The sequence below is a fragment of the Halichoerus grypus genome, chromosome 1, assembly GCF_964656455.1.
Source record: "Halichoerus grypus chromosome 1, mHalGry1.hap1.1, whole genome shotgun sequence".
NCBI lineage: Eukaryota > Metazoa > Chordata > Mammalia > Carnivora > Phocidae > Halichoerus > Halichoerus grypus.
The window spans coordinates 64,299,239-64,319,850 of NC_135712.1; the positions used below are offsets into that span (position 1 = coordinate 64,299,239).

At 49.8% G+C, this 20,612-nt stretch overlaps 1 protein-coding gene across 1 annotated transcript in view; it reads left to right on the forward strand.

Moving 5' to 3' along the window:
* The window catches only part of NR1I2 (nuclear receptor subfamily 1 group I member 2), a 25,157-nt gene extending 5,265 nt beyond the window's left edge, over positions 1 to 19,892 (forward strand). Inside the window, exons 3-10 of the mRNA XM_036111760.2 lie at positions 9,841 to 10,056; positions 11,150 to 11,283; positions 12,640 to 12,827; positions 13,578 to 13,852; positions 14,632 to 14,774; positions 14,957 to 15,073; positions 15,415 to 15,520; positions 16,852 to 19,892. Coding sequence (XP_035967653.2) covers positions 9,841 to 10,056; positions 11,150 to 11,283; positions 12,640 to 12,827; positions 13,578 to 13,852; positions 14,632 to 14,774; positions 14,957 to 15,073; positions 15,415 to 15,520; positions 16,852 to 16,996 — 1,324 coding nt within the window. The 3' untranslated portion in view covers positions 16,997 to 19,892. The remainder of the gene's footprint in view (positions 1 to 9,840; positions 10,057 to 11,149; positions 11,284 to 12,639; positions 12,828 to 13,577; positions 13,853 to 14,631; positions 14,775 to 14,956; positions 15,074 to 15,414; positions 15,521 to 16,851) is intronic.
* Positions 19,893 to 20,612: the final 720 nt, after the last annotated feature.

Here is a 20,612-nt window from a genome sequence, read left to right on the forward strand (position 1 = left end):
AGACTTCTCGTAGGACTCTTCAACAGAGGAGTGTGTGTGGGACTCTTCTTGCATGCATAGGGGCCTTCTAAGTGCTAGGATTTGAAGGGGACTGGGAAGAGTTCCCTGCCACCCAACACCTGCTTATCTACCTGCCATATCTCCTAAACTTCTGTGAAACACTGAAATAACAATATCCAAGTGAAAATTAAGATAAAGAGACACATCCAAATTTCTCATGTAATGTCTGAAACAACTCTCCTGAATCTGTATGAATTCCAAACAAAGAGTCACACTCTGAACCCTAGGCAGTAGGAACACTGCAAACGCATGGAAGAGACAGGCAGTTGACTCAGAGGTCATCGTGCTCTGTTAAATATTGGAAGATGGTACGGGGTGTACTTTTGACTTGGGCTGACACCAGCTCTCAACCCTGATCTGTGTCTAGGAACAAATTTTCTGACCCCTTGGATCTGATGACTGCATCCCAGGACGCACAAAGGCCAAATTGCATTTATAGCCACCTGAAGATAGCAGCTGACTTCTCCCTTGAATTTATGCAATGTGACATTTCCTGAGTTTCCTCCGGGTGCCTGTCCCATGCTAGGGCCAAGGAGGGGGGGCACTTTTGTTCACAATATTTGATCTATTTTAAAAAAAAATTTAAATATATGATCTCATTTTATCTCTGTGACTTTTGTGACAAAAAATGCAACTTACACAGTATGTAGTGTATGTATTTGCCCTATAGGAAGAATCAGACTCAAGGGGAAAGTTCCAACACTTGTTGCCTTTGTGACCTTGGACACATAGCCCCAGTGTCTCCAGTCGTAAAGGGGATAATAAGACTCGGCTGGCCCCGCTCAACCGCAGAGAGGCCCTTCTCTGCTGACCTCACAGGTCCCCCTGCATGAGATGATGATTTGGCAATCACTTCATAAATAATAAAATCTGTATCATGAGTTAATAAAATTTGCCAACCTTCTCCCTTCCTTGAACAAAGCCAATAGTTTATAAGCTTCACTGTCAACTTCTTAGAAACTCAGTTCTTTTTTTTCTTTTTTTTTTTGAGGGAGAGCGAGGGAGAGCATAAGCAGGGGGAGCGGCCCACAGAGGGAGAGGAAGAAGCAGGCTTCCCGCTGAGCGGGGCTCGATCCCAGAACCTGGGATCATGACCCGAGGTGAAGGCAGACACCTAACCGACTGAGCCACCCAGGCATCCCAGAAACTCAATTCTTACATAATTTCCCTTTACCTGCTTTTTTTCCCCTCTTTACCCTCTGGTCAGTTCTGACATATATCCACACACTTCACACACACACACACAAAATTACACATACATTTCTGATTTTATACACTTATGCGTGTAGATACATACATGTATCTACATATAAAACATATGTATATTATAATCCTACTGTTTACAATAGTTTCTATCCCTAAAATCATGAGTTTTCTATCATTTTCCCCTCCACTTAGACTCCTTGCTGCTTCAACTCCAAGTTGCCTACTCTTGCCTCCCCATAATTTTGGTGACCTGGCTTCAAAGCTTTTTGATTTGACTCATTTGAAGATTAAATATATATTCATCTCCTCCCCACGCCGTTTTCCTGGGAAGGAGCTATCTCACCCCCAAACGCATATCGACTTTAAACAATTTACCAGGCCGAGTTATTTTGCATGTGTGTTTGATTACTTCCTCTATTTTCAAGAACCCTAAAAATGTTTGAATTGCCATACCCTCTGCCTGCCGCTCGGTCATCTTCTCCATGGTGTCCCTTTTGTGCACAGCCGATTTTCGGTCTGGGTTAGCTGGATTTCTTAGGTCCTTGCTGCTCCAAGTGTGGAGGTGGACCAGCAGCACGGGCAGCATCCGGGACCCACCCCAGACCCAGGGATTGGAACGTGCATTTAACAAGCTCCCCAGGTGATCTGTTTGCACGTTAACGTTGGAGATTCCCGATCTTAGATTATAAACACGTGCTCTGGGTTATTTGGCGCGGATTCTGAAGCAGACAGCGATCTTAACTGTTACAGAGATTCCAATGTAGTTTGGAAGCTAAGGTCTGCCAAGCTCCAATGCAGCTTGATGGTGACCTGGTTATCTTTTTATTCCTTACTGTAGTGCTTTGAACTACTGTTCCTCCTCTTTCCCCTGCTTCTTTAACTACTTTCCTCCAGCTTCTCCTGCCTTCTGCTTCCTCGCAGCCCTGCCTGGCTCCTGGGGGCTTCCTTCTCTGTGGGCATTAGGGCTGCCCAGGCAAGGTGGGACTGAGATATCTGGCCACTCACTTCAGTCTAATATATTGGCTTCCCTTTTAATATTCTTTAAATATCTGACTAACATTTATTTAGTGAAAGTGATGGTATTTTTTTAAATTATAGTAAAATACACGTAACATAAAATTTACCATCTTAGCCATTTTTAAATGTAGGGTTCAGTAACATTAAGTATATTTAGACTGTTGTGCAACTGATCTCCAGACCTTTTTCATCTTGTAAAACTGAAACTCTACCCATTAAACAACAACTCCTTATTCCTCTCTTGCCCCAGGCCCTGGCAACCATTCTCCTACTTTTTTAAACTTTATTGAGGAATAGTTGCAAATATAATTGTATATATTTAAAATGTACAATGTGGGGCACCTGGGTGGCTCAGTTGGTTAAGTGTCTGCCTTCGGCTCAGGTCATGATCTCGGGGTCCTGGGATCGAGCCCTGCATTAGGCTTTCTGCTCAGTGGAGAGTCTGCTTCTCCCTCTCCCTTTCTCTCTCTCAAGTAAATAAATAAAACCTAAAAAAAAAGTACAATGTGATGATTTGATAGACACATATATTTTAGAATGATTACCAACATTAAAATAACTCATCCATCACCCCACACAGTAGACATAGTTAACTCTGTGTGTGTGTGTGCAATTTCTACTCCCAGCAACTTTCAAATAAACAGTACTATATTATTAGCTGATTAACTATGCTAGCAATACTGTATTATTGCCTATAATGACTGTACATTGCCACCATTCATCTGTGTTTCTATGAGTTTAACTGCTCTGGGTACCTCCTACAACTACAGTCATACGGTACTTGTCCTTTTGTGATGGGCTTCTTTCATTAGCATAATGTCCTCAAGGTTCATCCGTGTTGTAGCATGTGCCAGAATTTTCTTCCTTGTCAAGGCTGATAATATTGCACTGTATGTGTCTACCCTTTATCTGCTGATGGCCATTTTGGTTGCTTCCATCTTCTGGTTGTTGTGAATAATGCTGCTGTGAACATGGGTGTGCAAATAGCTCTTCAAGACCCTGCTTTCAATCCAGAAGTAGGATTGCTGGATCATATGGTTCTATGTTTAATTTTTTGAGGACCCACCATCCTGTTTTCCACAGTGGCTGTGCCATTTTGCCTTCCCACCTGCAGTGCATGAGGGTTCCCTTTCCTCCACATCCTCATCAGCACTTGCTATTTTCCATTTCTGTGACAGCAGCCCCCCAGTGGGTGTAAAGTGAGGTCTCATTGCATTTCCCTAATGATTAGTGATGTTGAGCATCCTTTCATGTATTTATTGGCAAGTGATGCTTTTTTAATGCAAAATGTGTATCATGTCCTTCATGGTCAATATAAATAATTTATTCTGCGCCATTTTCCAAGCCAGACAACTTCTTAGAAGGCATGTTTAAGTGTTTAGATAATAAAATAGTCTACTCATCCCCTGCAAACAGCCCTACACCACACAGTATTCTGTTTCTGGCTCTGTCAATTTTTGCAGGTTACTCAGGGTTTTCAGAGGCTTATCCTCAGGTGCCTGGCTGGAGTGGCCCAGGGTAACAGGCATATGAGTGCCCCTGGTTACTCCACAGAGACTCGTCTACACTGTCAAGGAGTGTAGGAAAGGAAACAATTTATGGTTTACTTTGTTTCTGAGTTATTCCAGCAATGTTTTGATACCCTTTGAGTATGGTGGCCCCCTAGGCAGCAGCTCAGCCCGCCAGCCCTTTAAGTTGGCTCTGTCTGTGTATCTGACGTTCAATGTCACTAGGAGAGGATCTTAATGGGTCGGTGGATGACTTGTCCCTGGGAGAGAGCAGTCACACCATCCCTCACAGGCCCCCAGAACCTGGTCTAACCAGGAGCCCCTGAGGGTGGCCATGGGTGGGATAGGCCTGCTGAGCATCCTCTTCCTGCAAGGTCAGGCTGGGTGAATTTGTGAGTCCCTTCATGAGGACAGAGATGGGAGGCTGTGAATACTTGTCTGCTGCGCCATTTCTTCTCATGTAATTGTCTCACAAATGTTGGCATTTTATCTGACACATCCTATCTTCTGATGTGAGGGGACAGGGGAGGGAGTAATGCTTTTTTCTATCAAAAGCTTTCCTTGATCTCTGTGCTTAAAAAAAAAAAAAGTTATTTGATGATGGGTCTCCTTTCAAAACCCCAGGTCTCACTGTAACTCCCACCTTGCTGCCGACCCCTTCTGTCCTAGCCAAAGCCCACTCTTCCCCCTTCACTGTTGCCAGACAGAAAAAGAAGCCTCAGTCCTTGTCACTGAAGAAGATTAAAGAGTTAACAGTGCAGAGAGAGGCAGGGCAGGGTGGACTGCAGGCCGGGCAGTCCCGCTCTGCCTGATCAGTGGAAGGGGCTTCTTTGAAGATTTCCTTTTGCCACGTTTGTCAAGGCGTTTGGGCCTGACATCGGCATCGGGCTCCCACACAGAGAGAGTGAGCAGTAAAGGCTCTGTCGGCCGGTCTGAGACGTGATCTCTCCTTGAGACTCCAGCAGGTTGTGTCCCTTTGTTGACAGGTTCAACGGAACCAGAGCAGGGATTGATTTTAGCCACTGAAGCTTAGGCCTCTGGGGGCCCATTCCGCACATGGCTTCCATCCCACAGTTGAATGCTTTTGTAACATGTTCAAAAGTAAGATACTTAAGCATGGTTGTTTTAGACCATTTCTACTCTACTGTCCTATTTTCCCTGACGTCAGGTGTTGATGGAATGGCCACAGGCTCACTGGAGATTGAGTTGGGGATACATGTAGTTTGGGTAGACGCATATGGTGGCAATTACTTGTGTGTGGGGTTGAGTTACTGCTAACCACCCAGTGTAGCAACGGGTCCGAGGAATGCCCCACTCTGCTGCTCGTCCACCACCGTTGCAGGGGCCCAGCACAGGCTAAAGGAGGGGAATGAGTTTTGAAATGTGTGGAGCCAAAAAAAAAAAAAAAAAAGAAATGTGTGGAGCCAAGAACCTAGACTGTGGAAAATTCTTCCAAATATGAAGTCTTATATGAAAGAATCTTAGTAGAGGTTTTCTTATGTTTGACAACAATCCTCAGCTGGATGTGAAGATGCAAATGTTCCCATTATTGTAATAAAAAGCAAATTTTGGTCAATGATACTAGAGGAAAAACTTTATTATCTTCTGATTCTTTATATAAAAAATGACATTACAAGATCATTGTTATATGAGGGGAATAATTTGTTTTCTATTGCTGCTGCAATATTACCACAAACTTGGTGGCTTAATACAAAATTTATTATCTTATAGTTCTAGATGTCAGAGGTCCAAAGTCAGTATCACTGGGGTGAAACCAAGACGTCAGGCTGGTGCCTTCTGGAAGGTCTAGGGGAGAATCTGTTTCCTGCCTTTTCCAGCTTCTAGAGACTGCCTGGAATCCTAGGTTCATGGCAACTTCCTCCATCTTCAAAGCCAGCAATGTAGCATCTGACCAATTTTCCATTATCACATCTCTTTCTCTCACCAGACCCAGGGAAGTTTCTCTGATTTTCAAGGTCTGTTTCCTCAATCACATCTGTAAAGACACTTTTGCCATATAAGGAAACGCATTTACATGTTCTAGGGATTAGGATGTGTTGGGGGCCATTATTCTGTCTCCCACAAAGGACAATATTAACAGTGTAATTTATTGTGATTTCTTTTCTCAATCTTTCTCACAGATACATCTTCTCTTTAGTACCTAATTCTGTATTTGCAATGTGCATTCTTTTTCTTGAAGAAGACCCCTCCAGTGGTATAAGCTTCAGACCTCACATAAGCTGACTCATGGCACCTCTACTTGCCCATTGACCAAGTCGAGAACTTGAAATTTCCCCCACACTAGCTGGGCAGAGTCTGCTGCGGTGGTTCTGCTCACTGGCCGGCAAGGGAGCCAGGGAAGAGCTGAAGAGGAGAGTGCCTGTGTCTCACACGGTGGCCCCAGAGAATCACCGAGCAAAGTGCAGCATTCCCACGTGCTGTAAGGGATGCTCCGATGAACGCCAAGCTCTGTGGGTGGACGTTGGGGGGGAAGGTAGAAAAGCCCATGAACCATTGCACTGGGAGCTCAGTAAATGTCCTGCTTTGGCAACTGCAACGATGCTTTTTGGTTCAGCCAGTCTGCTCTTTCTGCCTTGTGGCTCCAAGATGAGCATGTCCAGTTTCTCTCTGGGATTCTTTTCTGGCCCCAGGATTAACTGAAGTCTCTCTTCTCTCCTGCTGCCTTATGAAAAACATCCATCATTGGAGTCTCCCTTTGGTCATTTACTCTGCCCTCTTCATGTCCTCATGCTGCCCCCCACCTCGCCACCTGTGCCACTGGTCACTTGGGTCCCTGAACTTCCTTCACTCTGCTCTTGACTCTTCCTCAACAACAACCCCCACTCTCACTTCCTTAGTGTTGTCTCTTTCCCAAATCTACCTCAGCACCCAGGAGAGGGTTTCTTTCCTGCTCATCTTTCCCATTCTAGCATGTTCCTCTTCCTGCTCTGGTGAGAATTTTCTCCACCTCCAGACATCTCTGCTAAACTTGGCAACCCAACAGGCAACATCATGGGCCTTCTACTGGGCATCTCCTTCTTCCCTGCGCACAAAGACAGCCGCTCTCCATGTCTATACCCGGTGTCTAGCCTGGATGTACCCATAGCATGGCTCACCGTGTTCTCGCACACAGTCTCTCAATAGCTGGCTCCAAGGGTCCCTAGTGGATGGCTTCCCACCCCTCCCTCTGCCCCAAAGTAGACTCTCTCCCCAGCACCTCCCTTTCACACATTCCTTCTACAGGGGAGGAGTGTGAATATTCACACACTTCTCTGATTTTCTTGGTCTTTTGTCATGATCAGCCATCTACCCCATACCGTCCGGGCTGTGTAAACTCATGCCTAGTGCGCTGCCTCTCACAGCTCAATCCCCCTTGATCAGCAGATGCCACGTCTATGGACAGGGTCTCATGTGGCCTCATTTTGGAGTCTGAAGCTGCTCACCCAGGACCGTGCAGGGTGAGCCTCCTGCAGCCACTGTCCGCCAAGGTCAAAGCCCACCCAGGGACCATGCAGTTCTCATCCCCCTATGCTACCTCTGCAGTCCTCCTCCGGCCCCGCTTGGGGATCCTTTCCTTCCATAGCAGAAACTGAACTCCACGTTTCTTCTAGAATTTCCCTCCATTATCACCCTGGGATGCACCACTCTCCTTCCTTTCTTTCTCCCCACGTTCAGACCTGTCCTTCCTGTAGGGCACGTTCTCCAGCATGCTCAGATTACCAAGCCCGGTGAGGCATAGGTGCAACCCTCAGAGCAAGCCCAGCTGGATTCAGTTGAAACTGCATGTTTAATTAGTCTTACTAAATTCACATGAACAAGAGATGTGGCTGGCACATAACGGTCACCCAGTCACTGTCACTTTCCTGTCCACAGGGCACCATGCTGGAAGGACTGATGCAAGGGGGAAGTAGGGTCAGAACTGCAGGCATCAGCTGGTACCCCCATCCACCCCAGGTCAGATCTATTTCTAACAGAACTCTAGGGGTTCTGTTTCCATTATCTCTTGCCATGTAACAAACCTTACCGGATTAAACAAAATTTACCGGATTAAACCAGCCACCATTTTATTTTCTGCCATGATTCTGTGTTGACAGAGCTCAGCTAGGAGTCCTGCTCCATGGCATCAGCTGAATGCTTAGCTGGGCTGGGACGTCCACGAGAGCTTGCTCACTTGTCTGGAGCTTGGTGGGGAGGGCTGGAAGCCCGGGGCAAATGGGCCTCTCTCATCTTGTCATGTCAGGGCTTTCCCTCTTCACATGGCCTCTCTGCATGGTCCCTTTGGGTGGTAACCCCAGCAGCATAGCTAAATTTTCCCATGTGGTGGGTTAGGGCTCCCCCAAAGGGCAGAAGCAGAAGCTACCAGGCCTTCTTGTGGCTTCGCCCACAACGGCACAGTGTCGTTTCCCCACAATTCTATTGGTTAAAGCAAGTCACAGACCACCCCAGATTCTTCGTGCAAGAGGACTGCACTAGGGTGCTGACCCCAGGAGGTGTGGTTTGTTGGGAGCCAACTTCGGAGCAAAGCCATCATGGGTTCTCTTAACTGGGGCTTCATAAAGATGGAAGAGAATGAACTACAGAATGTACCAGATCTGTTTATTTAACAGTAAATTCAGGCAAAACAAAGTAAAAGTTACACAAATGCTATGAAGTGAGACTCTGGCATTAATCCTAATACCTCCTCATTACAGAGTTGGAGAATGTTATCAGTCAGACACAGTGTAAGTAAATGTTTCCTCCCCTTTGTCCCTTGGCAGACAATTCTTTGCATGTCTTAATTTTGCTGTAAGTTGTTTTTGCTGGCTCTTGCTCATGGTGCCATGTTAGCGTTTGATTCCTGATTTGGGAGGTTTTGCTCATATTTCTTGAAAATTATTTGTGTGATTCTTTGTGCCTCAGTGGAAAGTGGTCCCCTAGAGAGGAGGAGTGTGTCTGCTTCTGTGGGTGTCCAGGAGCACTGCCCACCCAAGATTTCTTTAAATCAAACCCTTAGCTTCAGGTTTTTGGGAGTACTCTAAGTATACATTTAGTCTGCAAGCCCATATGAGGTCAGGATCATGATTTGAAAAACCAGGGGGGATTCCCCCTACACCCGTTCAGTTCAAGTTTCCCATCAGCCTATTTTATATGCAGTTTTCTGGAAGCAGGGTTGCAGGACAGATTAATTTCTAATTCATTTTTACAGGCGGACTGTTTGCTTTCATCTATTATGCTGCTGGAAATAGAAACCTTTGTGTTGAAATTTTGCTAAAAGTTTTATTTGGGGTTAAGAAAAGGCAACATCATCTGTGGTGTGGTGGCCCTGGACAATCAGTGCCCAGAGAGGCTTTTGGGGGGCATCATGAACAGGACAGCTCCCCATTTCTGCTCATCCTCCTCTGTGCTCATTCCAAGTATAGAATTCAAGGCACACTCTCAAGGTGAACGTTCCCTGGGGCGAGCATCTCAACCACAAGTCTACTAATGGGTACAAGTTCTTTGAGTACTCACTTATGCCCCAGCTTGACTGGGATGTGGACCACTGTCTTCCTGCATTCTGGGAGCCTGGCTCCTCTCTGTCTTGCTCCCCATTTGCTTGGTTACTCAGTTGAAAACCACCTTTCTGCCCCGCCTTTTCAGCTTTCTCTGGGAACTCGGGCCACCACATGCCTGAGAGGCTGTCTCCCCTGGGTCTCTCCAGTCCCAGAACCATCTCCAACAAGTGGCCTGTCCCCTGGGCCTCTGACCAGGTCACGGGCTCCTAATCTCAGTCCATTCAAGAATTGCTTCTGTGACCCCACCCAGGCAGCCTTTTCTTTTTCCTTCTCATTTCTTTCTCGGAATCTTCTCTTGCCGTGTTCTTGTTCACATGCTTTCCTGCAGGGCCCTATTATTGCGTACGCACCTCCACTGTGACATCTCTCCTGATAACGAGTACTAACCCCACCCCCAGTTCTCCCATGGTTCAGCTCTTGGGTCCGCAGAATCAAATGTGAGCGGCACACGGGGAGGACTGTCTCAGCACATCTCTGTCTGGCCCCTTCATTCCCTGTGGTTTTTTCACTTCTAGCCCAAGAGGCCTGGAAGCCAACCTGGAGGCAAGACCTGGAGAAAGCTGGAACCATGCTGACCTTGTGTCCTACGAAGCAAATGCAGCTCCTGGGAAGCCTGCCGTTAGTGCAGATGAGGGAGATGGGGGTCCCCAAATCTGCCGTGTATGCGGGGATAAGGCGACTGGTTACCACTTCAATGTCATGACATGTGAAGGATGCAAGGGCTTTTTCAGGTAGGGTTACCAGCCAGCCATCACCCACCTGTCACCCTGACACACTGGGTCACTTCTAAGTGGGGTTCTGCCACTAGCTCACTGGGCACTGCTTTAGGGCCTCAGCTTGACCTATCCTGGGTTCAGAGTATGGGGCAGTGGCCGATTCAAAAGCCTCCTACTGTTTCAGGAGAGTCATGACTATCTCAGAGGATTTCTTCATCTTCCATCTTCCTGTCTTACCTGGGAAAGGGCCCCTTCCATTAAGATATCCCTTTTGTTTCTCCATGTGTTCTTGAATAAAATGGAAAAGCACTTCATAAAAAGAAAGAATCTGAAAAGCCAAAACGCAAGTGCTCAAATCAGCTGTAGGGAGCGGTAAGCAAAGAATGTCATAAAATAAAAGAAGAATAGGACAAAACAGTCTCATCTAGAAACAGGCAAACGGGGAGGTTAGAAACTTAAGGACTGAAAAGTACCAGCTCACAGCAAGACAGGCCTGCACAGAAGGGTTCACACTGTCCCAATGAAGGAAGAGTAAAGCCCAAAGCCCAAAGGGGGGCTCAGATCAAGAGGAAGAGAAGCCGGCCAGGAAAGACGGGAAGCAGAGAAAGAACGTGTGAGGAGTTGGCAGTCTGCCCTCAGGGAGGGCCGGGTAGGCGGAGAGCAGCTCCCACCTAGGGGCCCACTTGGGACCCTCACGAGCTCCCAGGACAGCCAGCCTGACGTGGCCGTCTGCAGAGTTCTTCTTGGTGGCCGGACATGGGACTGGACATGGCCCCTACAGCCAGGACCCACCCTACAATCCCTAAGATGGGCTGCCAGTCAGCATGCCGTGGGGGGGGGGGGGACCCCCAGGGAGGCGCTGCGGCAGCTGCGCGTCGCCCAAGTGAAGAAGCCCCGGCTTTGGGAGCTGCTCTCAGGTCCCACGGGGTTTGGTGGGCCTGGTGCAGGTCCAGAAGCAACCACATCGGCAGCCACGTGCCAGCAAGAGATGAACATGCGTGTCGTGCGGAGTACAACAGGGTCCAGCCGGAAGTGTAGCTTGGCGCCCCCCGGCCCACGAAGCCCGGGTGTTCCCCGAACCGGCCTTTCGCTCTTTGTTCTCTCACAGGAGAGCCATGAAACGCAACACCCGGCTGAGGTGCCCCTTCCGGAAGGGCACCTGCGAAATCACCCGCAAGACCCGGCGCCAATGCCAGGCCTGCCGCCTCCGCAAGTGCCTGGAGAGTGGCATGAAGAAGGAGAGTGAGCAGCGGGAAGTGCCCTGGGCGGGCGCGGGCGCGGCCTGGGGCGCATGCGCTCCGTGAGCCTGGGCCAGGTGTGCGGGGGGAGGGGGGCAAGTGGGAAGGAAGCGTGGGGCTGTGTATGCGCACGTGTGCAGACACGCAGCATGGGTGTGCACATGCGTGTGGCCTGTGTGCAACAGGCAGACTCAGGGCGGAGAGCTTGTGGGCCACCTGCCCGCACCACCACCACGGGGCGATCCTGGAGGGACTTGACAGATGCACTGCATCTTTGTTCTCTGCTCCGGGAGGTGTGGTGGGCATCTCATGCTCCTTTTTCCTCTCAGGTGCCCCTGCGTGATTCTTTTTGTCGCCTTCATAATTGTCCTCATGGTGGTCTAGCCAAATTGGGTGAGGTGAATTGGGGAGAAGGAAGCCAGAGACACCTTCCAGCAGCTAGTGCCCATCAGCCACCCAAACCTGGTGTCCTACAGAGGAACCATTTGCAGACAGGTGACATAGGGTGATCTCATTCTACCCGTGAAGCTTTGGTGTACAAATGTGCTCCCAGGTCACTCTGAGATTAAAGCTGATGGGGAAAATGCAGGAAGCTTCCAGTGCATATTTGTCTCCACTGATCACAGAGTGGGCAGCCTCTTTCAGGGGACCAGTTCCCTGGGCGTGTGGACAGGCCCTCACCTGGCTGTCCCTGCCGTTCCTTGCACCAACCCCCACCTCTTCGCTCTGCCATGTGAGCGGGCTCCAGAAATCCATGGAAGGCCCTAAGGCTCCAGGCTAGACAGGAAGTGGCTGGAGTTGATATTTCTTGCTAAGCAGTAGCCCCAGCTCTCTAGGGTCTTGGAGACCCAGATGCCTCGGGGGGACTCTGAGGAGTCTGCCTGGTATCTAATCCACCAAAGAAGACTACTATCAGGTGCCACTGACGGCCCACTTACCATGTGCCAGGAGCTCTGCTAGGCACTTTGCACGCCATGCCTAATTGTGGCAGCAGCGTGAAGGGGACACTGTCGCTCCCAATTATGAAGAAGGAAACTGAAGCCCAGAGAGGTTAAGGAACTTGCTCAAGGTCACCGCTAGGGAGTGGCAAAGCTGTCACTCAAACCCAGCACCTTTTGATTCTGCAGCTCGAGCTCTTCCCACGGTTCCACAAAGTTGTCGCAAACCCACTGCCTCGGGCAGCACACCAGCCGCACCTCGTTCTCTGGGCTTAACCCAGGGTTTCTCCAGGGGAGCCCACGGTCTAGGACAGGGTGGGTTTTTTGTCACCAGCACTTCCCCCGCCTGCTGCCTGGGGAGGGTCACCAAGGGCAGCCAAGCTCCTGTAGGTGCCTGAGCCTGTTCCTGGTTATCCCCGCAGTGATCATGTCGGACGCGGCTGTGGAGCAGAGGCGGGCTTTGATCAGGAGGAAGAAGAGAGAACGGATGGGCACTCAGCCCCTGGGAACCAAGGGGCTGACTGAGGAGCAGCAGACGATGATCAGAGAGCTGATGGATGCTCAGATGAAAACCTTCGACACCACCTTCTCCAATTTCAAGGATTTCCGGGTATGAGGCTTTCTCAAGTTGGCTCAGCCATTATGCTAGCTCCTCAAAACCCCAGTCCCATTCCCAGGGGTTCTCAAAGAACCCCTTGGTGATTCTGACACATGCTCAGGTTTGAGAATCTCTGTTCTCTCCTTCCACGGCAGGTAGCAAGTGGGGCTGAGCCAGAAACAGAGTTTTGGAAGCTGAGTTGCTCCAGGGTGGTTGGCCTTTGGGGCTTTATGAGGACAGGGTCAGGACCTGTTGGGGGTCTGGCATTTGTGAACGGGTTTTACAGATCTAAGACACATTTGTGATCTCAGCAACGTGAGCCGTGTCTGATCCTGGTGCTCTCTTCCTGCTCTGTGCTCACAGGCATCTCAGGTGGCCGGCTCCACTCAGAGAGCTGGCAGCCAGTGACCCCAGGAGTCTGTTCTTTCCATCTGTGCCTCCCACAACCTCCTTTTTAAGTCAGGGATGCTTGGCATGCACCCATTGGTGGAGACCCCTTACATTCCACTGGGCAGAGAGCAAACCCATTCCTGACCAGGCAGGGTTGTGAGGGAACATTGATAGACAGATCCAGAAAGCGCACCACCTGACGTGTGTGTGCACGCGCATGTGTGTGCATGTGCGTGCATTTGTGTGTGTGTGCATGCCTGCACTTGCGCATCCTCTCAGGCTGCAGCCGTGGCCGCGAGCCCTCCTGGGCCTGTGTAGGAACCTGTTTGGGAGAATACATGCCATCTGTCCTGTCCTCTCTCCGCCTCCCAGCTGCCAGAAGTGCCCAGCAGTGGTCGCGAGGTTCCGGGATCTCTGCAGACTCCGGTGGGGCAAGAAGCTGCCAAGTGGAGCCAGATCAGGGCAGACCTGTGCTCGCTGAAGGTCTCTCTGCGGCTGTGCCGGGAGGACGGCAGCGTCTGGAACTACAGACCCCACGCTGACAGCAGCGGGAGAGAGATCTTTTCCCTGCTGCCCCACATGGCTGACATGTCAACCTACATGTTCAAAGGCATCATCAACTTTGCCAAAGTCATCTCCCACTTCAGGTAGGACCCAGCGGCGGGCTGGGTGGGTGTGGAGAGGAGAATGCAGTGGCCAGCAGGTTCAAAGGGTCTAGGGTGGATTCCTCTGAAAGACCCTCCTTAATCTCCACCTACCCTACCCATCAATAGGCAGAGGGCAGGTTAGATTCCAGGAGCCCCTGTGGGCCTTATTTATTGGAGGGAGGGTGGCCACGGGTCAGATGGTAGCCAGTTAGGTCAAGGGAGTAAGAGAAAGGCCTGCTTGCACGTGTGGATCTTGGCAGATCCCCACTGACATCCGATGACCCGCAATGTAACATCAAGGTGTGAGGTTACTTGCCATTTCTTGTGAGCACAGTCCCCCCTGGAGGTATGCATTACTACCGCCTTCATTCTGCAAATAGAAAACTGAGGTTCACCGAGGTCCAGGAACTTGCACAGGGTCACAGTTAATCAGAGGGGCCAGATTTGGAAGCAGATTGCACAGAGTTCAAAGCCAGCTACCCACCAGGTCCTGAGCCAGGCGCTGGGAAACCTGAGAGAATAAGCTCAACTTGCTGAGATTATGGATCTAAAAGAAGGGGGTGGTGCAGAAAACAAGGCAGCGAATTTCCGAGGAAACCGACGACAGGCAGGGCGCCCCTCAAGAGCCAGCCTAAATGTCCTCCCTTCTGGGCTCCTACTGGAAATGCCCCTCAGTGGGGAGTCGGGGCCTGTCAGCTTGGGGTGGGGGTCAGCCTAACCCTGAGTGTCAGAGGAGGCCGCTGTGGAAGCTGGCGCCCACCCCCCATCCTTGCTGCCAGGGACTTGCCGATCGAGGACCAGATCTCCTTGCTAAAGGGGGCCACCTTTGAGCTGTGCCAGCTGAGATTCAACACGGTGTTCAATGCCGAGACAGGAACCTGGGAGTGTGGCCGGCTGTCCTACTGCTTGGAAGACCCTGCAGGTGCCCGCGAGCCACCCGCCTGCCCCGGCGGAGGGGGGCAAACACACGCGTGGAGGGAGGAGAAGAGCCGCGCCAGGATATGCGGGTCCTGGGGTTGCAGGGCAGAGACCCGGCGATGGGAAAAAAGACCCCGGTGAGGGAAGGCTGAGAAGTTTGCCCCTCCACCCTCCACCCACCTACAGGTGGCTTCCAGCAGCTTCTCCTGGAGCCCGTGCTGAAGTTCCACTACAGGCTGAAGAAGCTGCAGCTGCATAAGGAGGAGTATGTGCTGATGCAGGCCATCTCTCTTTTCTCCCCAGGTGATGACCCCACCTGTCCTGCCTGGCCACTCCTCCCCACCCCCCCACTCCCGCTCGCTTGCACCCCCCTCAGCTATAGCTGGAGGAGGCGGCAGGCCCACCCCTGCCCTCCCCAGATGGCCTTGCCCCCATTCACTGCACAGCCAGGAGGGGGCCCCTGACTGGCTTCTCCTTGGGTCGGTGGGGTGAGGCACCCTCCGAGTGCTACCCTCCCGTCCCTGCCTGGGTGCTTCTGGCTCCGGAAGGCGGTTGGCTGGCCATTTGCCCTCTCTGGGCCGGACTGATCTTGTCTTTGCCCCCACGGCCTTGCTGCCACCACACTGTCTTCCCCTCCCCACCAGACCGCCCGGGTGTGGTGCAGCGCAGCGTGGTGGACCAGCTGCAGGAGAGATTTGCCATCGCCCTGAAGGCCTACATCGAGTGCAGTCGGCCCCAGCCTGCCCACCGGTGAGCAGCAAGCAGGGAGGGTGTGAGCGGGTCCCTCCAGAAGCCCCGTCCTCTAGGCCCCCCGCCTGTTCTGGGCCTCTTGGAGAGGGCAGACTGGAGCCGCTCCTGGGGCAGCCTCTGGCCCAGTCAGCCTGAGCTCCAGCCCAACAACGGAGAAACCTGAGGGGGGGCCAGAGGCCATGCCCAGCCATGGACATTGCTCCCTGAGCACAGCTCCTGTCTGCCCTTTTCCACTCCTGTCAGCAGGGACGGGAACAGCCAGGTATTCCCCCGAGGCTCCTACAGGCTCTTCTAGCAATAGCCAGCAGGAACTAGCATGGTAGTGAAGATACCATGACAACAACAATGATGGTCATATTAAGTTTGCACTGCGGAGTGCCGGCCCTGGTACCAAGCAGTTTACATGTAATGTCCCCTTTAATCTTGAACGCAGCCCCCACGAAATGGGTGCCACGATACCTGCGAGGGGCTGGAGGCTCAGGGCGACTGCCTCAGGGTCCCCAGCCAGATAGGCGGGATCTGGAGGTGGCCGCGGGCGGACGCGTCGGGAGCCCACCCTTTTGAGTGCTGCCTGATCACCTCCAGGAACGAACACAGGCAGACAGGGTAGGAAACTCCTTAGTTTGTTCTGGTCACAACCAAAGGAGGAAGGCTGCTCAGGGGTTTCCATCCCTTCACTGCCTCTCAGCAGCCCCACGGGCCCGGGCCATGAGGGGTGAAGGCCGGCACAGGGTGCGCTGGCTGCCCTTCAAGCCTCAAGTCCTTACTTGGCCCCCTTCGACTTTATTTTGAGCTCAGCCTCTGGGCCATGTCTTGATTTGCTTGGTCCTCCCCTGTGTGGAGCCAGGAGGCATCGTGCAGAAACTAAGGCGCGAGGTTTGTCTCAGATGCTAGATCCCAGGCTAGATCCAGGAAGGATCTGCAGGGCAGCCCGTAGTCCCTGCCTCCACAGCTGCTCCGCTCGGCCCTGACCCGCAGCCATGCGCCAAGGCAGTGAATCCCCTCCACCCCCGAGACTGCCCTCTGTGCCCGGCCCCCGCAATGCCTGGATTGTCCCATGGAGGTGTCTGTGTCCGAGGACTCCAGCCCAGGGCGTGAGGGGCCAGCGAGGAGTGCAAGTCCACGCCCCAGTCCCCCGACGCCTGCTCTGCCTTTCTCATCCGCAGACTAAGAGAAGCTTAAGGAATGCGACTGAGCCTTGTCTCTTGGCTTGCCTGAGATGTTCTAAGAGTAATACCCCCAAACTTGTGCAACTTCAAAGCAGTCCCAGGGTTGGTGGATGGGGCCAAGGGTGGGCAGCACCCCCAACTTTTCCTCCGGCTGGCCTGCAGGTTCCTGTTCCTGAAGATCATGGCCACGCTCACCGAGCTCCGCAGCATCAATGCCCGGCACACCCAGAGGCTGCTGCGCATCCAGGACATACACCCCTTCGCGAGCCCCCTCATGCGGGAGTTGTTCGGCATCACAGATGGCTGAGCGGCTGCCTCCCTGGGAGAGCCTCCGAGGGGCAGCCCGAGCCAGAGCCCTGCCCTCGGAGCTGCCGTTCCTGGGACTAGATAGATGGCTACTGTGGAGAGCTGGCAATGCCCTACAGGTCCTCCCTCCCTGGGGAACTCACAACCATTCCTCAGGAGAGGGACGAGGGTCTCCCCAGGCGCCAGCCCAGTCTGTGGAGAGTGAAGCCATAGACACTTTGATGGAGAGTGCACTGGCCTATAGACCAGGCCCGTTCAGAGGCAAGACCACCCTCCCCTTGGAAATGGCCCTGTGGTCTGAGCATCTAGTGTCATGGTGGGAGAGGGGAAGTGTCTGTGAGAGAAGCCAGAAGGCCTACAGCAAACGTCAGAGTCTTGTCATGACCTCTGTGTCTATTCTTTCTTCCTTCTGCGTCCTTCATTATGTGTCTCTGCATCCGTGCAAACACATTAGTATGCACCAACAATATGCAGTTTGCTGTGGGGTATGCGCCGACTCAGACACAGTTCTGGACCTCCAAGACTTTAAAAGTTCAACTTAAGAAAACAAAGCAGAAACACAGAGAGCTTTGAGCCACAGAAGTAGTAAGGGCCATAAGAAGCACAAGGAATTTCTTCCTGTGAACGCTGAGCTGTGTGGGCTTCCTGAGGGACCAAGTGAGGGATCTCTGGAACATGTGTTCGTGGGAGGAAGGGCACTAACTGGCTGTGTGCACATGTGTGTGACTTAGTGCAGGTCTGCTCCACGTCTGACCTGGGGCTTGGGTTTGCCCCCGAGGCTGGAACACTGGGGTGCTCTCTGCGATGAGGTTGTGTTGAGAGGCAGTTAATAAACATGCTAGCTATGCATGCACTGTATCTTCCTGTTCACACATCTATTTTGAAAGCTAAAGAAAATGACAATGGTTGCTTTGTTTATAGCCATTTTGAGTAAAAATGTTTTGCCTTTGGTGCAAATTAAATTTTGACTAATATTACATAAGGCATTCTACACCTAAGGACAAGACTTAGCAAATATGTTCATGAGTTTAGTGTCGGATCAAGGCAAGAGGATTTAAATAATTAATTTTTGGCTAGAAATTTAAACCTTTTTTTGCCTTCTTTTCTGGGGAAAAAAGAAATGTGGGGGTGGGAAAATAGAAATATTATTATATAATATACGTATCTATTTCTTCACTACTTGTTTTACTATTGCCCTTTACACATCTGATGGCTGTTGGTGTAAAAACAAAAATTTTAACTTGGTTTGCTCATAAAATTATCCCATATAAAAATCCATATAAAAATGATACACCCCACAATATGGTATATGTGTTGGTGTATATATATACCAAAATTAAAAATGTAGTTAGTAATTGAATTAATTTTAAATGTCTAATGTTTTGAGGCAAATGAAGCTGCAAGTTAACCGAATTTTAAGGAACAGACACTTTAGCTTTTACCATTTTACAAAAAGCAGGCCAAACTTTGAGAACATAAGAAATTGTTGACATTATAAATCAAAGCAAGCAAACATATTCCTTGCCATCTCCCCAGATTTACCAGCCTCTTCTGCATTAAGGATATAGAACACACTCATTTTTAGAAAAGAAACTGAGGGGAAAAAAGAGCTCCTCTCTCCAAATACAGTGAATACAAATTTTGTTCCCAGAAATTTTGTCTCATTACACTCATTGGGAAATAGGAATTTTATTCAACTGTATTCATAAATCATATGCATCTCCTCTTCCCCATTGAAATAATTTTGAATGTGCTATTCATTCAAGAGCCCAAAATTGTTGTTAAATATAGGCTACAGTAAAGCCAAAATTAAGATGGGATGTAAACTCCCATGTCCTGGTATTGATTTTAAAAATACCTGCGTAGCTGAATTGATATGTACAGAGGATTTCTATACCATACAAAAATTATTGTAGTCCAAGTGTAGTTAAGATTCAAGGTGAGATACACCAAATTGCTCACACATGATACTTCAATAGCTTTGTGGAGCTTGACTTTATAGGGCTAGGAGCCAGATTCCACTTTGCTCCTCTCAAACGTTTGGATTGCTCCATTACTCCCTTTTCTGAGCCTTTGAACATACAGAACTGTCAGTTTCTAGGCATCTCTGTGGCTGCTGTGCATTTTCTAGGTCTTGTCTCAGGTGAGGATGGAGTCCGTCTGCAAAGCTCAGGAGAAAAGCCCTTCTAAGTAAGTACTGCTTGCCTTCTGGCCCCCTCATTAGCCAGAGACACTCAACAGCCAATCTCTATCTGGCCCAGACATTAAGGATCCAATGGAAGCATTGACATCAACAAGTTTTCTTGTGGGAAGGCTGGGGTGGCCTCTCCTTTCTAGAGAAGAAGATGTAAAGAGAAACAGACATTGGATTGGCCATCCCTTCCCAGCTTCTGACAACTTGTGGGCCTCATCGTGCCATGTTACACAGCAGCTTCCGTTTCTTCCGGACACGTTCCCTTAACGTGCCCACAGTGCTCCTAAGTCTGAAGGTGCTGGTGAGCAGAGTATTTTACACCTGAGAAATGGGTGGCTGTATCATCACTCTGGGTCACTTCCTTTCACAAACTTCTCCATGAAGAGCTCTGCAATCTGACCCCTCCCTTTCCTCACTATTTCTAGAACACCTATGAAATGGCCTCCACTACCACTGTTCTCCTGAAATGTGATCCAAAGGACAGGTTGGTCGGTACTTTTTGGAAGACCTTCAAAACTAAAAATGCAGTCTTTCAGGCTTTAAGTTAAAAGGGTATCTTGCTCAACTGCAACTCAAATAGGGCAGGAAATATAACAGTAGTGAATCCCAAACAAATGCACTTCAGTGCCATCAGGAGGCCCATCCCACAAGCGCTATCTTTATGTTTGCATTGTTCTCTCCTTCCCCCCAACCCCCTGCAACTGGTAAACATGTTTAACTATTTTTCAAATATTAGCCAACCCCACCGCCACAATAAATAAAATGAGCAAATAAACAGAGGAGCAGACTTTATCCAATATAAATTTGTTTTTATTGAAGCAGCAGTCACATGACTTTATATCTAGCCTTTAGATTAGGCCTGACAGAGTGAGCCAGCCCTAAAAAAATGATGTTTCTTTTTGCACTAAGAGACATAACATGTTTACATACATCATCCAGTATTGGAAATGAGCAGATTCAAACACAACATGTGTTGGTTACCTGGGAGGTACAACCCCATGGTTTGTGGTGTTCATATATTTTACAGATACTCCCAAAGACCATTACTAATGGGATGAAAGTTAAAAGAAAATACAGCTACACCAAACCATGAACACAGTAATCAAAGACAGCAGCTTATACACGTTTTAAAAAATTTGTCCCTTTCAAGGACATTTTCTTTCTTTTCAAAGCAGTGTCTGCAAAGCTTCCTCTACATCAAATCCAAAGGTTTCCAAGATGGAAGCTGCACCTCTTGGGGCTATACAATGGAGTAAGATCATTTAAAGAACGAGAACTGGTGTTCATATCTTGATTTCATAATAAAGATCCATGTTTCTCTAATTGGAGGAACGGAGATGGTGACGTGACTACATATTGCAGTAGCAAAATAGGGTAAAGAAAAGAGGGTTGGGTACTGAAATAAAGACCACACACTTGTGAA